Consider the following 17,186-nt stretch of genomic DNA (forward strand, 5'->3'; position numbering starts at 1 on the left):
CAAAGATAACTTCATATCTAATGTTAAGAAGTCAGGGACTTCTGAAAAAAAAAAGTCTTTAAATTATAGATATGTTTTGTAGAAGAATTTCATTTTTAGCTCAACAAGATCCACTGCTAAACATCTGTTTTTATGTATGATTTGTCATTACAAAATTTATAAATTCCCACAGATAAAGGATGAGATTTTAAAGAAAATTAAACATCAAAAAATAAAAGGCACAGCATTGCTTGCTCTGAATGCTAAAATGCTGGGAAAAAAAAACCCTACAAACATATTGTGATTTAAAAAAAAAAAAAACTGTAGCCATAGGACACTAAAACAGGTTCAGAAACATTAAGAATCAATGGTGCATGAAATGTTGACATTTTCAGTGTTTCTGACGCATGGTTTTATAGTGTTTGGAGGAATGTTGCCTTCAGGATACAATACTCATCATTTTATGTCAAACTTGAAAAATTTAAGAACAACATCATACATTGTTACTACAAAATATACACAGCTGCCTTCTCAGGCTGTTAACTCCTCTGGGCTTAATGAAAGTTTTACTCTACTTTACCAAGTAATCAACAGTATATTCACTTTATATTGGCGACATGATAAGCAATCATATCCTGGGCCCGGAGCAATAGTGTAGCGGTTAAGGTCCTCGCCTTGAACGTGCCAGGATCCCATTATGGGTGCCGGTTCTAATCCCGGCAGCTCCACTTCTCATCCAGCTCCCTGCTTGTGGCCTGGGAAGGCAGTTGAGGACGGCCCAAAGCCTTGGGACTCCGTACCCGTGTGGGAGACCTGGAAGAAACTCCTGGCTTCTGACTTAGGCTCTGCACAGCACCGGCTGTTGCAGCCACCTGAGAGTGAATCATTGGATGGAAGGTCTTCCTCTCTGTCTCTCCTCTTCTCTGTACATCTGCCTTTCCAATAAAAATAAATAAATCTGCACAAGATGCTGGACTCTATGCTTGGTATATGTATGCAAAGAAAGAATCTTGAATTAAGCTGAAGTGTAATACTGCAACATGGAGGAGGAATCCACCATGGGGGGAGGGCACGAGGAGGGATTGGGGGAATCCTAGAGCCTATGAAACTGTGTCACATAATGCAACATAATTAATAAAAACAAAACACACACACAAATAAAGAAGTGCTCTAGCTTAGGGACATAGTTAAACTCATCAGAAATCCAGTCAACTTTTTATCACTCAGGAATGGTGGTGGTGATGATTATATGATACTAGTACAGATATTAAGAGCATGTCAATATTTGCAGGTTTTTTCTCTTATCAAACGATGTAAGGAAAGTTTAAGATGCATGAACTGACTTACTCTTTGTGACAACATGATGAGATCTATTTTGTTTAAGACAAAGATCTTGATACTTTCACGAATTAAGTAACTTGTCTAAGGTCTCAGAGTTATCCAGCAGCAAATCTGCCGTAGCTTCAGAGTTTTGTTGTTCATGAAGTAGTCTTCAAAAACATTGTAAATGAAAGAGTTCAGACTCAGGAAAAAAAAATTGTATGAGTCCATTTATTTGGAGTTCATGAGCTGTCAAATCTAATCTGTGATGACATGAATACAGGAATGGGTACATCTGGATGTTGGTGTACTGAGGAGGAGGAGGTATGAGGGAGATTTTAGAGATAATATAAATATTCTATATCATACTCTCTATAGTGGGTACCGGGTGTCAAGTTCAATGAACTGTACACCTAAGTTTTTAGTGTAGGTGCAGGCATTTAGCGCAGAATTTAAGACCAGCTTGGGACACCTGCAATCCACGTTGCTTCCCATCCAGCTTCCAGTTCCTGATATTCCTGGGATGCAGCTGGTGATGTATCCATCGGTCCTTGTGAGACCAAGTCTGAGTTCCAGGATCCCCAAGCTGTGCTTCCAGCCTGGCCCAGTCCTGGTCATTACAGGCATGTGAAGAATGATCTTTCACTTTCTCCCTAACTCTCCTTTTTTCTTTTCCACTCCCCACTCCCCCCCCCCACTTTTGAAATAAAGAAAACTATAAAGAAAAAATAAATAAATAAATCTTAAAAAAAAGAAATCATATCCTAGAGAAAATGAATCAAATTTACTTATTTCTACCTCAGTGTGTATAAGTTTTATTCCTTCTCTTATTATGCTTAGCATGTGTAATTCATGACATTCTTGATTAAATATGAACTAGCTAATAATATAATGGATGTATTGCCATGCTTCAGCCCGAGTCACACAGATATAATGAATACACAATTATGGTTTGGTTGTTGAATCTGTGAAATAAAAGCTTAATTATGACTTATTAATTAAATACAAATATTATTAAGTCTAAAAATAAAATTATAAATGAAATAATTTTATGATAAAATAGTAAATAATTGAAAAAGATACAATTTCTCATGCTTAAGAGAATCCAAATGTTATAATATGTAAAATACAGGTAATTTTCTATACAAGGATTATTTTTAGTGAAGTTTATTTTACAGGAATACACATAAAAATTTTTTAATGATATTCAGCATTGCCTGCCAAAGTTCCCACAAAGCTCCTCCTCTTCATTCTTCTCCTTTTCCTCCTCCTCCTTCTTCAGATCTTCCAACCCCTGGTTCAGTCTCAAAGTGGCCACAAAGGCTGGAGTTGAGCCAAATTGAAGCCAGGAACTACTTCTGGGTCTTCAGTATGGGTACAGATTTGAAAGGCTTCAGCCATTCTCTACTGCTTTCCTAGGTTATAAGCAAGAACTGGACAGGAAATGGAGCAGTTGAGACACAAACTGGTGCCCATAATGGATTCTGGCATTTGAAAGGTAAGGCTTTAGGCATAGCACCATCGCCCCTCCGAGACCTTCCCACTCATATTTTTTACCATAGTAAATCTACTTATAGCTCCAAGATATTTTAACTTGTCTTTTAACCTTTGCTCATTTGTATTCTTCCATGTGATGTCATAGATTTTGTTTTTTTTCTTTGTTATTTCAGAGTTTTAAATATCATTGTATACTATAAAAAGAGCATTGCTTTTTTTTAGATTTATTTTTTTATTGGAAAATCATAAATGCAGAAAGGAGTAGGGACAGTGAAGAAAATCTTCCATCTGATGATTCACTCTCCAGGTGGCCTCAATGGCCACAGCTGAATTCATAGATCCCAAGCCAGGAGCCTGGAGCTTCTTTCCACGTCTCCTGAGCAAGTGCAGGGTCCCAAAACGCTCATAAGGGATCCGGGTTCATGTAAGGCAAGGACTTTAGCCACTAGGCTACCATGTCGTGCCCCAGCATCGATTGTATTTAGTTTACATATCTATCACATCATAATGAATATTATCATTTTAATAATGATTTTTGAATCTATAAATCTCCATTGTAGGAACATAAATGTACTTTTATAATCTTGACAAAGCATCAATTGTCTTACACTTTCCTTGACTTAACAAATATCACTCAGTTTATAGCATAATTTAAGATTACTTATTTTCATTTTTCCATATAACAAATATCCTCTCACAAATCTATGAAGATCTTATTTATTTATCCATTTATTCCTTCTTCTGGTTAACTTCCCAAATGGTCCATGCAGGAGCCAAGATCTAGGAGCCATGAACACTCCGTTCAGGTCTTCTACCTTGATGGTAGGACAAGGTACTTAGGACATTCTGCACTGAACTAGGTGCAATATTAAGTGCGTATCACTATTCATGACTATACTAGACTCCTACCAAATGCGTGTGACATTTTTTTTCTCTATAACATGATCAACAATTATATAGTTTCCTTTTGCTTTTTAATAATAGCTGTTCTATGAAATGTGCATTGATAATTCATTATGGTCATAAGTGTTGAAGAGCATATTTAATAATTGGGTAAATACAAACCATCTCGGCAGTAGCTTAATCTGCTTTAGAACATTTGCCACTGTTTCTTTTTTTTCCCTTAGTGAAACTTGATATAGGGTAATGTCTTCATATATTTCAAAAGAATTATGTTGATTCAAATGCTGTTTAACCTAGACCTGAGATAGTAGCTAGTAGCTCTATTTAGTGTCACCTCTATGAGTGGATTTCTTACTGTAGCTCAAAATATGTGTAAATATCCAATATCTGTCTTACAGACTATATTTGTAGCTAAAATTTACTCTGTGGCTATTTCTCAACCCTTCAGAATCAAGTCTATTGAAGTCTTTATCACATGCTGGTTTATGTCCCAGTTCTGATCCAGCTCTGTTTTTATAGATGGGAGACCATCAGAAGATGGTTCAAGAATTCAACCTATGTTCTCCACATAGGAGACCTAGGAGAAGCTCTTGGCTCCTAGATTTGCATTGGTCTTCCTCCAGCTTTGTAGCCATTAGAGGAATCAACCACCAGGTAGAAAATTCTGTCTTTCCTTCTATTGTGGCATCCTTCCGCTGATTTTCAGATAAAAATAAAATAATTATAGGAAAAGTTTCACATGAGCATCTACAATCTAAAGTAGTTAAAAGAAATGGAAAAAATGACAGGAATGTACAATTTCTATTCTTTTAGAATTGTGGTATGATAAGGAATTTACGTTTTTCAGTTACATTCTCAATATCTCAGTATATCTATACATATTTATAAGCATATATGAAAGTAAACTTAGTAGATTAACTATAAACTTAACAATGAGATAATCTGATTTCAGTCATTTAGAGGAAATTCAAACTGATATAATTTTGAGCATTTCAGATACAGCACACTTAAAATTTTGCATGTAAAAAATAAAACCTGGGGGTCTGGTGGTGTGGCCTAGCTGCTAAGGTCCTAGCCTTGAACACGCCTGCCAGGATCCCATATGGGTGCCGGTTCTAATTCTGGCAGCTCCACTTCCCATCTAGCTCCCTGCTTGTGGCCTGGGAAAGCAGGAGAGGACAGCCCAATGCTTTGGGACCTAGAGGAAGTTCCTGGCTCCTGGCTTAGGATCGGCATAGCACCTGCCGTTGCACTCACTCGGGAAATGAATCATCGCACGGAAGATCTTCCTCTCTGTCTCTCCTCCTCTCTGTATATCTGACTTTCCAGTAAATAAATAAATCTTTCTTAAAAAACCTGAAAATACATATTAGCTTTAATAACTCTGACACCATATAGAGCAATTCTCAAAAAATGTGCTATTGCAATAGATTTTCTAGCAAGTTGATGGATTCTTATTAAATTACAGCTGCAGTTTCAATAGAGCTTAAACTATTAAGGTAATTTTGATCTAAAAGTATATTGAAAATTAAATCATTATATACATAATATTTGAAGTCAAAGGAATTTTCAAGTAAAATTTTAAATAATATTCACAATTTTTCTGTTTCAAATATGACACTTAAAAATTTTGAAAACAGAACTAAAGAAAATAAAATACACTTAAAGACATTAATAAATAAAGACAGAGCTAATGGATTTAACAAGTCTAACTTGTTATTTTAAGCAATAAAAATGTTACATAAATCATCTAATTTATGAGGTAATATCAAATATTTATATTTCAGAGAAAATATTACATAATAACTAATATTTTATGTTCATAATAAATTATGTTCCCAGATATTTTATAAGAAATGAATGCATTTACACTGTATTTGTAGGGTATTCCTTATATCTTACCAACAGTCACAATGCTGTTTTGCTTCCTTATGTGACCAAAAACATCCACGTTTGCTAAGAATCATCTCAATTTATACCTGCTGCACTGATGTCCCATAAAGTGCCCTGGTTTTAGTGATGAATGAGGTGGTTATGCTCCATATAAAGTCTCAGATGATTCTGCACTTGCTACCTACTGACCTCTGCACGGAGAAAATGCATTGGGAGATGAGGGTGTGTGTCCTCAACTGTCAAAGTTATATGGAAGTGGCAATCTGTAGAAAATTGGAAGAGTAAAAACAACAATCTAAAATTTATGATAGAAACAAAAAGATAAAATATATGTCTTATTCCATAAATACTTTATGAAATGTCCTCAAAATTTCACAGAATAAAAACTATGAAAATTGCTATTGTTTATAATTATTCACAAGTGCAAACATCATTAATTAATAAACTCTGAATTCCTTTTACAATTCTAATGTTCCATGTATCTGATTGCTGTAAACAATACTATCATTTAATGCAGTATCACATCACAATATTCCAGAAATGATGGTTTCAAAAGCATGATGAAAATAAAACTTCAATGTGTTGTCGGTAATGCTACATCTAAATTAAACAAGAGCATTAATAAATGCACTTCTTGGGCCACTGCAGTAGCCTAGTGGCTGAAGTCCTCACTTTCTGTGCACAAGAAACCATGTGGACACTGTCTTATGTCCCGGCCATTCCACTTCCCATCCAACTCCCTGTTCATGGCCTGGGAAATCGCCTTAGATTTGAGGAAGCACTGTTTGAATGACTCAACATCAACTACTGTTAATTATCTAATATTAATTACCTAAATATTAATAATCCAAATTGATTGCTGTGACCACAATTCTCAAATATACACCATTCAGGTACTCCATATTACTTTTTTCTTTGAATAGATTAATAAAATGGCTATTGTTCATCGCTTTTCAATTCTTTTTCCAACTCCATTCAGACCCTCATGAAAATAGGATGAATCTGCAAATGTACACAGAATGTAACCCTTTTCTCACTTCAACAGTGACAAAAGTAAGCCACCCTCATTGTTTACCTAGAAAATCGTTAATGTATCTGTTGTTCATCACATTTTATTTGCATTCCTCAAAGCTCAATTTTATTGCTACATAGAAAATGCTTCTTAAAAAAAAAAGCTGCACTGAACCACTTGCATTTTCTACTCATAACTTTAGTGATTCAGCATGTCATGCATAATAATAGAGCTCTTTTAACCATCCATATTGTATTCTTTCTGGTATCTCTTTCACTCTGGTTCAGACACATTGATATATTTTCAAAAGATTTAATTAATGTATTAACTGGCTAAATAATTAAAAGGCAATGTGACTGAGAGAGAGAGTAAGAGAGAAAAACAGAGATCACTCATCCACTGGTTCATTCCCAAAGTGGCCAAAGCTGCCAAGGATGAGTCAAGTTGGATCCACGATCCAGGAATTCAACTCACTCTCCACAATATACAATAAGAACCCAAGTATTTTAGCCTTTATCCACTGCTTCTCTAGTACTATAGCTGGGAGCTGGATTAGAAGCAAATTGGCCAACCCCAAGTGGCAGTTGAAACCACACCACCAAAATGTTCAACTTACATCAGCATCCTTAATGGTCATTCACAGTACTTGAACACTTTCACGTTACCTCCATGTATACTTGAGAATCATCCAGAAACACAAGGATTTATTTTATTCTCATGGATAATGTCTTCATCTATTTTGAATATTTATATAAAATGGACACTTGTTTTCAAGTTCTACAAATAATCACATTCATTAGTGCCTCTTGTCCAATTAATTCTGATACATTGTTTTATTTTAGTGTTCACAAATGTATCCCCCTTAAATTAGATAACGTTACATTGATTAATAAAAGATATCCTCAAATAAATTACCAAGTATAAGGAGCTAGATATATAGTTTCGTTTTCATTAAAATGGCATACTCCTAAATTCCTAGAACAGTATTTAACACTAAATAGAAATTAATGTTTGTAGGGACAAGAGCATATCATTTCCCATGGATAATTAGTGTTCCAGAATATCAATCATTCAGTTGTTTTATCAAATACATCATGAGGTCAGGGACAGTTGTGCTTCATGCACCAATCTCTTAAAATCTCCCATGTCACCTGGTGTTGGCTGGGGTCTGGCCTCTTCCTCCTCCGTTGTCTCCTTGATGGTGATGGATTTTTCAGGTTGCAAAGTTGTCTTACTGGAGGGGCTTCCTCCAGTTGATGGAGTCCAGGGCTGTATATTACAGGCAGGCACCCACACATGCTGCAGCTCAGTTTCTGGGAAAACACAAACAAACCCTCTTCCCATAGTTAGCGAGTGCTCAGTACTTCTCCATTTTTGGGTGGCTAGGTCTCTCCAATGAACCGAAGGCATCTGTATGACATAGGAACTACAGCCAGGAGCCCCAGGTGGCACTCAAGAAATAAATGGATTATAAATTTCATTTTGGACTCAGGAGAGGAGTTTTCTCTGGTCCTTATCTAGTTCCAAACTTGGCTCCCAGTCTTCTCTTACACCGACCTCAGAGTTTTTGAGATCCCCAAAATTAGTTCAGACAGAGACTAACAAAGATCAGCTAGTTGATAATCACTCAGGTTGTATGTTACTGATCAGGCTTCTCATTTGGCTTTTCAGATAGACAGACAGACAGAGACATTGATATAGAAAGTCTGGAACAGCCAGAGAAAAGGCCAACTAGCCTATAATCACTCAACCCGTACTTAGCGTTCAGACTCCCTATTTGCTTCTCTTGAGCTTTACTAAGTAGGATGTAGTTAATTGCGGCTTAAGATTCTCCTCAAAAAACTTTTATCAGAGAGCCGCCATCTTGTGGGAGCGCAACCAACGCCTGGCTCGGAGCGGCCGCCGCCAAGGTCTCTGGCTGTTGCAGCTTCCACTTGTCCACAAGCATGGGGAACATCTTTGCAAACCTCTTTAAGGGCCTTTTCGGCAAAAAGGAAATGCGCATCCTCATGGTGGGTCTGGATGCTGCAGGGAAGACGACAATTCTGTACAAGCTGAAGCTCGGTGAGATCGTGACCACCATTCCCACTATAGGTTTCAACGTGGAGACTGTTGAATATAAGAACATCAGCTTCACAGTGTGGGATGTAGGTGGCCAAGACAAGATTCGGCCACTGTGGCGCCACTACTTCCAAAACACCCAAGGCTTGATCTTTGTGGTGGACAGCAATGACAGAGAACGTGTGAATGAGGCGCGGGAGGAGCTCATGAGAATGCTGGCTGAGGATGAGCTGCGGGACGCAGTCCTCCTAGTGTTTGCCAACAAGCAGGACCTCCCGAATGCCATGAATGCAGCTGAAATCACAGACAAGCTGGGGCTGCACTCGCTACGCCACAGGAACTGGTACATTCAGGCAACCTGTGCCACCAGCGGGGATGGGCTCTATGAAGGACTGGACTGGCTGTCCAATCAGCTCCGGAACCAGAAGTGAATAAGAACCCCCTCCCACTTCCTCCTCTCCACCCTCTGCTTTCCTCTCATGTGGCAAACGTGTGACTCTGTGGTCCTGAGTGCCAGAAGCTGCCTCCATGGTGGGTTCCAGTATGCTTCGCGCCACCTGTCCCTGAGCAGATGCAGCCTGCAGCCAGGTTCTTATTTAATGTAAATAGTTTGTTTCCACTGAGGCAGTTTCTGGTACTCCTATGCAATATTACTTAGCTTTTTTTTTTTTTTTTAATTGTAAAGAAAATCAACTCACTGTTTAGTACTGAGAAGGGACTGAGGCACATTGGTACCGGGCCTCCAGGAGTCTGTTTCTGTGTTAAGAGCTGGACTTAACCCCTGGGCACTAGATCTGTTAAGATCCCACTTGGTGGTTGGTTTGAATCCAAACTCAGTGCATTTTAAAAAAAAGTGTAAAATAAAGATGAGAACATGTAAACACACAGCAGGGAGGCTGCCTAGTGTGGGGCTTGCAGGAACAGGCCAAGCACCAGTTAACGGGATCACCTGAAAGATCCACTCTGCATGGTCACAATAGATCCCTGTGGTCATCCTGCATTCCACAGCATTGTGCTTGTACTTGTGCTTACATGGTCACCTGGGCAGGGGGCCCCAGGAGGCCACATGCCCAGCTATTCCCTCAGCCTCCCCCCCCCTTGGTAAGCACGCAGCTGGAGCTGGAACATGTTGTTCCCAGCACCCACTCATGCCCGTGCTGACACGCTAGTCTGGGGTCTCACCAGCAGAAGCACATGTCAACCAAGGGTCCTACAGCCACAGCCCCTGGAAGCACCCCCATCTCCATGTGTGAAGTAGCTTTCTCTCCCTCAGCCTGCAAGGGTCCGATTTGCCATCGAAAAAGATGACCTCTACTTTTTTCTTTTGTATTTTGATAAACACTGAAGAAGCTGGAGCTGTTAAATCTATCTTGGGAAAACCTCAGAACTGTTTTATTTGGTGTTGTGGAACCTCTTAACTGCTTTCAATACACGATTAGTAATCAACTGTTTTGTATACTTGTTTTCAGTTTTCATTTCGACAAGCACTGTAATTATAGCTATTAGAATAAAATCTCTTAACTATTAAAAAAAAACTTTTATCAGTTTATGACTGTTAATGCTAAACAATATGTAACTGCATAGCGACTTTGATGTTGAGTTTATAACCAGCTGTTATATTCGATGTATGTTAATGTTGATCTTTTCACTGTTCCTGTGCCACTCTGATTTAGGTTAAACTCAAAAAACATGCTAGCTTGGGAGAGTAAAAAAAAAAAAAAAAAGTTAGTAGCAACCATATATGTATTATATGTATATATAATAAAATTAAGATGTCAAGGAAGCAGTTACAGGATGTGGTTAAGAACTTGCATTTTCTAACATATTTGTCACTCAATAGCGTGTTAAGTAACTTCATGATGTTAATTTCAATGCTTCATCCTGTTGTTTTAGTTGTGTAGTCCCACCTAAAATTATACTATACTACTGTATACTATTATAGTAATTGTACTACTGCATATATATGGGTAGTCCCATCTCATTGGAGGGGATGATATTCTGCCCAGTCTTCTTTTAGACCAAGGATGGTCTCCCAATGAAACTGTTGAATTTATCTGGACCATAAAATGCTGGACTCTCTGCATGATCTATGCCCGCAATGAGGGAATCATGACTGGTTATGAACTATACTACTGTAACAATATGGAAGAATTCAATATTGGGGAAGGGTTTGGGGAGGGCTAGGGGAATCCCAGAGCCTATAAAACTGCATCATAAAATATTAAAAATTAAAAATTAAAAAAAGACATTGCCAAAAAATTGATGTTTATCAGTGTGTGAATGACTAATTTTGAAATTGAGAGAAATACTATCTGCTGTGCATAATTTAATGATCATCTATCAATCAGAACTTAGAATTCTCTCAAACACTATTGATGCTGCTTTTTAAAAATTTCTCCAAACAATCCTGATTTTGCTGTAACTCCATTTAGAAAATATGTTCAAATATTTATCTTGCCCTTAAAATATCAATGTTCTCTGGGCCAGTACCATAACATTGTGAGTTAAGCCTGCTTTTGTTTTGTTAGCATCCCATATAGACACAGGTTTAAGCTCCGGTTGCTCAATTTCCAAAACAGCTCCCTACTAACATACCTAATAAAGCAGAAAGCGATGGCCCAAGTCCTTGAGCCCCTGCACTCATTAGGGACACCCAGAAAAAGCCCCATACTACTGGCCAGCCACTCTGGTTGTTGGGACAATGTGAATAGTGAACTGGTTGATGGAAGTTCTCTCTCTCTCTCTGTCTCTCTCTTTTTCTTTTTCTCTCTCTCTCCCTTTCTCTCCTTTCCTCTGTCTCTCCTCTGTAATTCTGCCTTTAAATAAGAGATTACAGGGCCTGGTGTGGTATCCTAGTGGTATCCTAGTGGCTAAAGTCCTTGCCTTGCATATGCCAGTATCCCATATGCGGTGCTCTACTTTCCATCCATGTCCCTGTTTGTGCCCTCAAAAAGTAGTCAAGGAAGGCCCAAAGCATCTGAACCCTGCACCCATGTGATAGATCCGGAAGAAGCTCCTGGCATCTGGCTTCAGATTGGTTTAGCTGTGTCCATTTGGAGCTACCTTGAGAGTGAAACAGCAGACGGAAGATCTTTGTCTCTGTAACTTTAACTTTCCAATACAAATAGATAACTAAAAACAAAAAGTACATATCAAAATGTTATGATCATGCTAAAGATACTTAAACTAGTCTCTTTCTTCCTTCCTTCCCTTCTTTCTTTCTCTTTTTTTTCTCTCTCTCTTTCTTTCTTCTTTCTTCACCTCCCTAATTTTATACTGCCTTCTTTTTTATTCTATTCTACACTACACAAAGTAATCACCATAATATGTGTTAATATAGATGAAGTTACATCACGTTCATAATACAGATCCTTAATATTAATCTCTAAAAATAATTTTCAAACCATATTCATTTTAAATTTCTTTAAGCTACCCTTTTTTTTTTCTAAACTTCATTTCTTGGATTACTGTTTCTGTGGATTTTTGTCCCCATAATAAGCCAAGTTACTAAATATATGTTACTTTTTTCTTACTTGCCTCTATAAAATTGCATCATCTTGCATTTTATGAAATATTAACAGAATCTTTTAAAACTGTTATCCATTGTCCATTCTCTGATCCATCAAGTTAACTGTTGGTAGTATTTATGACTGTTTTGTTTTTCTTTAAAGTGTCTGGTTTCTATGCAAACAAAGGGATGATAAAAGAGGTGTACTCAGTGCCTGTAAGACTTCAGTAATTCATTAGAAAGGCACAGAAGAGTTGTAACCATGATTATATTTCGTTTTACTTGGAGGAAAATTGCTGAATTAAATCAACAAATGAAAAAAGTGCATGAGGCAAGTTCCAGGAAAATCATATTCAATATTCCCACTGCCTTCTGATAGAGCCATAATGACATACTTTGTTTTCCCATCAACAACAAATGAGAACACATGCTAAGGCAAAATGTTGTCAGTCTAGGAAGTTCACTTGTTTGGACTGCATATGGAGGAAAGTTGTGGAGGAATGCAGTATATTCCTTATGCACCTTACCTTCTCAAATCCCATCCCCCCAGAACAATTACAGATTTGCATGATAAATCTCATTAGCTTTAAATTTCTTAGCCAGAGTAACACTTCACCCCTTAAGCCTATAAAGCCACTAATTTTTAATTCCTATATGTTTATTGAAAAGGCAGATATAAAGAGAGACAAATTTTCTGTCTGCTGGTTCACTCCCCAGGTGGCCACAACTGCTGGAGCTGAGCTAATCCGAAGCCAGGATGCAGCAACTTCTTCCAGGTCTCCAATGCTGGTATAGCATCCTAAGGCTTTGGGCTCATCTCTTCTGCTTTCCTAGGCCACATGAAGGGAGCTGGATGAGAAGTGGAGCAGCAGGGACATAAGCAGGTGACCAGATGGGATCCTAGTACATGTAAGGTGAAGATTCTAGGTAGTAGGCTTCCCTGCCAATCCCTAAGCTCACTTTTCATTAAAGACATTCTAACACAACATTCATCTTGCATCAGTTAGCTGAAAGTAAAATTTAAATGAAATGCAAAATTTGAATAAATTGGTCCTGCTGAATTAACATTTTCTATTCAAAGAGATCTCAATTCAAATATAGAATTAAATTCCAAATATATATTAGTTCATTTTTAAAATATATAATTATAATATATTCAATTATATGTTATAATTATAATAGCATTATGTAAACATACATTTAATTATATGTTATGTTATAATTATAGTAACTTTATAATTATATGTATATAATTTAATTTTGTTGCCTCCTTTAATGTTAAGGTATCATATACAACATAATTTGGTTTTCCTTTCATTGATTGTTCTCTTGGGATTCACTCAGAAAACATTAGTTTTTCCAACATGGATATCTTTAAATATTTTCCCTAGCAATTTATCCATGTTAGGTTTAATATTTAGTTTTGTTTTAATCCTTTCTGAATTAATGTTTTATAGGATATGCATCAGGGGACTTGTATGAAGCTTCTGCATGTGGGAAAGCAGTTCCTTGAAAATACTATCCTTTCTTGAAGGAGTCCTCCTAATGTCTTCGTGAAATATGAGGTAGTTGCGGAGTAGGAGTTTATTTCTATAGATTCTATTTTCCTACATCTGTCTATTTGTCTATTTTTATGGTAATATCATATATTTAGATTTTCTTCTTTCATTCATTCAACATTGCTTTGGCCTTTCAAGGTCATTCTTGCCCCCAAATGAATTTTAGAATTACTTCTTTTTTTAGTACATAAAGAAAAAAAAAAACTGAGCAAACATTTCTAAAACTACTCATTAACGATTAACATTATAGAATGTATAAAGAACTCAACAATTCAGTAAGAACAAAACTATCAATTAAGATAAGAGCAAAAGAGGAAAAATGCATAGCTCAGTGGCTAAGATGCCACTCTTAACAGTATCATCCCATTTGGAGCACTTAGACTTGAGTCCAAGTTCCAGTTTCCATCTAGCTTTATGTGAATAGGCATGCCAGAATATAGCAGTTTATAACTCAAGTACTTGAATCTTACCACCCGTGTGAGAGCCTCAGATTACATTCCAGGTACCTTGTTTTGGACTATTCAAGTTTTATTTATCAAATATGTGATATGGAATTAAAATATGAACATTTTTGTAAACCATTTGCCTATCAACAATAGATAGAAAGGAAAATGTGAGATTTCTTCTTATGTCTCATTTGCACAAAGGTCCAGTGAAGCATTGATTAAAAATGTTGCTTTTATAAAAGGAGGGGTAAATATTTGGAAAAGTAAGTTAATTTTTTGTTGATTCTCCTACTTATTAGAAAGAAAATAAGTTCATTTTAAAAAATAATCATTCCATAAATTAATCAAAATAGTTCTATGGCTCTTCCAAATTAAGGTAATTTCTCAAATTTAGGAAAGAAAGAATACTGAAGGATAGCAAAGTCAGTAAGAAATATGTTTTTTAAAAAAGGAAAAAAGAACTATACTTCTTAATTCAATTATCCAGGCAATATTAAGTACAGCAAAAATATGTATATTTCACTGTATAACGCTGATCTGTAAATGTGTTGAAATGTAACTCTGGTGTAGTTTAGACACTATTACAATATTTCAACATTAAATATATATATGTGTGTGCGTGTGAGTGTTCATCAAATAAGAATTAGTTTTAGTTTTGCTAAGGTTAATGCATTTTTCAATTTGTAAATTTGATCACTTAAAAAAAATAATTAAGGCAAACATACAGAAAGAAGGAGAGACAGAGAGAAAGATTTTCTGATCACTGGTCCACTCACTAAGTGTTCACAACAGCAGAGCTGAGCCAATGGGGAGCCACACATTTCTTCCATGGGTATCATGCCAGTGCAGGGTCCCAAGGCTTTGGGCCATCCTCTGCTGCTTCCCTAGCCTACAAGCAAGGAGCTGGATGGGAAGTGGAGTAGCTAGGACGTGAACCAATGACCACATGAGATCCCAGCACTTGCAGTGTAATGATTTTATCACTAAGCACTCATGCCATGCCCTAAATTTTGATAGTTTATAAACTGAATTTAATATGGCAAGTGTGTTTATCTTTTTTGTTTTGTATTGTTTTGTTCTGTTTTTATCAGAAAATATTTTTTACCAATTACCGATGTATTTTCCCCAAACCTGGAACAATCTAAATTGTGATAGATTTATGGATATACATAGTTTTAATATCTACAGCTCTATCAAGATTTTCTATTAATCTTAGTCACCTGAATTCATTTTAGCACATCAAATAACACAGACATAAAATTATACTACTGCATACTCAGATACTCCTGTTACATTTAAGTTCACAATTTAAAAGTGAGTGTCTGTTTATCTTTTGGGGTTTTTTTTATCTTTATTATAGCTACCACATATCAGAGAAATGAATGCTTCTTTGAAAAATAGCAATTTTAAAAGGAATTTTCTAAAATTAAATACCAAATTGCATTTTCCATAATAGTAAGATATAAAAACACTAAAAATTTGATTACCTAAGCCTCAAAAATGCTAAGTACATTTTAATTTTTAAGTTTCAATTAATACATAGATGTCAGCATCACTAATAAGTAAATATGAAGCCAGCTGTAATTCCCATATTTTGCACATGGGAAAGTACTATTCTTTAAATGCCAACCATATCCAGGAATGATTGGCTTGGTTTTATTTTAAATAATTAATTTTGTAATCCACAATTCAAGCTTGCCTCTATAGATAGGTATAGCTCAGTATGGGAGTCCATCAATTCTGCTTTAAGTCTGATCTTTACTTTTCTTCTTCAAATTAAGTTATTCCAAGAAAACTAAATATAAAAGCCCCTGGGGTTAATGGAATATCCTAAAACACAAACGTAAAGGCATAATGCCTTCAAAGTTATTATTTCGTGATAACTTCTACCAGTTGTCATGGAAATTTCCTTTGTAAAACCCATGCATGGACATATAAGCACAATTTAGCCAGAAATACTAAAAAGCAGTAAATAGAGATAAGGAGGAAGTTAGAATTATGACATAAGATTTTAAAATAAATTATATTTTTAACCTAAAAGTATGCATTACTTACTATATCATTATCAGATTTATTTTTCACATTGGGAGGTCAGGAATGTGAATTAAATGTAAGTTGTTTTTTTAGTTTATAACTTGTTCTCCAAACCAATGTGTGGAAAATGTTCAAAATATAATTCATATGTATTTATTGTTATTCAAGAAAATCAGGTACAAGTATTTATGGCAAATTCATTTTTAGAAAGCAAATTTATAAATTAATTTCAGTAGAATGTAACATAAAAGAGTATTCAAGAAGCATATGGAAAAAATATGTATTATGGGAAACTATTCATGTACTTGAAAAATTTTGCTTCAAAAAAGTTATTTTTCTTAGTGTCATTTCTATTAATTCCTTGAAGACTCCAAAACAATTAGAAACTGATATATACTAAATGATTTCATAGAATTAAACTTATCTCCTATTAAGAGAAAAGAATAATGCTTTTAGACAAAAACAAAATAAAAGGGAAAAATGCATGTGAAAAAGAGAAGTATGGATACTCCTAAATCAGTACATTTTAAACTTTAATACATGAAGCAGTAACATAGAAATGGCTGGTAGAAAATGATTTCTGTGCTAATCTTAAGAAAGTTCAGATTTTGTCCCTGTGGAATGAAGCTCAGACATTTGTGTGTACATCACTTTGCATGGTATAAAACTTATCAAGTAAAAATGGATGATAGCCCAGGAACCGCAGCGGATACCTAATCTAGATGCTGCTCTCTAAGAGGTGTCTTTAGAACCATTACCCTGTGCTTTGCAATACCTGTATTGTGGATCCTTATAACATATATTCAGTCTTTATCAAGACAATGTGACATAGTGGGTTAAGCCCCTGCATCCTGTTAGTAGCCTGGGAAAGGCATCAGAAAGCTATCAGGAGCTTTGAGTCACTGCCATCATATGGGAGAATTTGATTAAGTTTTGTACGTGTATTTTGGATGACATGTTTTCCCACTTTGCCT

At 36.1% G+C, this 17,186-nt stretch overlaps 1 protein-coding gene across 1 annotated transcript; it reads left to right on the top strand.

Moving 5' to 3' along the window:
* The first annotated feature begins 8,484 nt into the window (after positions 1 to 8,484).
* Positions 8,485 to 10,200, top strand: LOC121168556 (ADP-ribosylation factor 1). Its single transcript, XM_040998804.1, has one exon. The coding sequence runs from the start codon at positions 8,551 to 8,553 to the stop codon at positions 9,094 to 9,096; it is 546 nt and encodes a 181-aa protein (XP_040854738.1). The 5' UTR covers positions 8,485 to 8,550; the 3' UTR covers positions 9,097 to 10,200.
* The last annotated feature ends 6,986 nt before the right edge of the window (positions 10,201 to 17,186 follow it).

This window comes from Ochotona curzoniae, unplaced genomic scaffold, assembly GCF_017591425.1.
Source record: "Ochotona curzoniae isolate NIBS_2020 unplaced genomic scaffold, NIBS_Ocur_1.0 scaffold_1037, whole genome shotgun sequence".
Taxonomy (NCBI): domain Eukaryota; kingdom Metazoa; phylum Chordata; class Mammalia; order Lagomorpha; family Ochotonidae; genus Ochotona; species Ochotona curzoniae.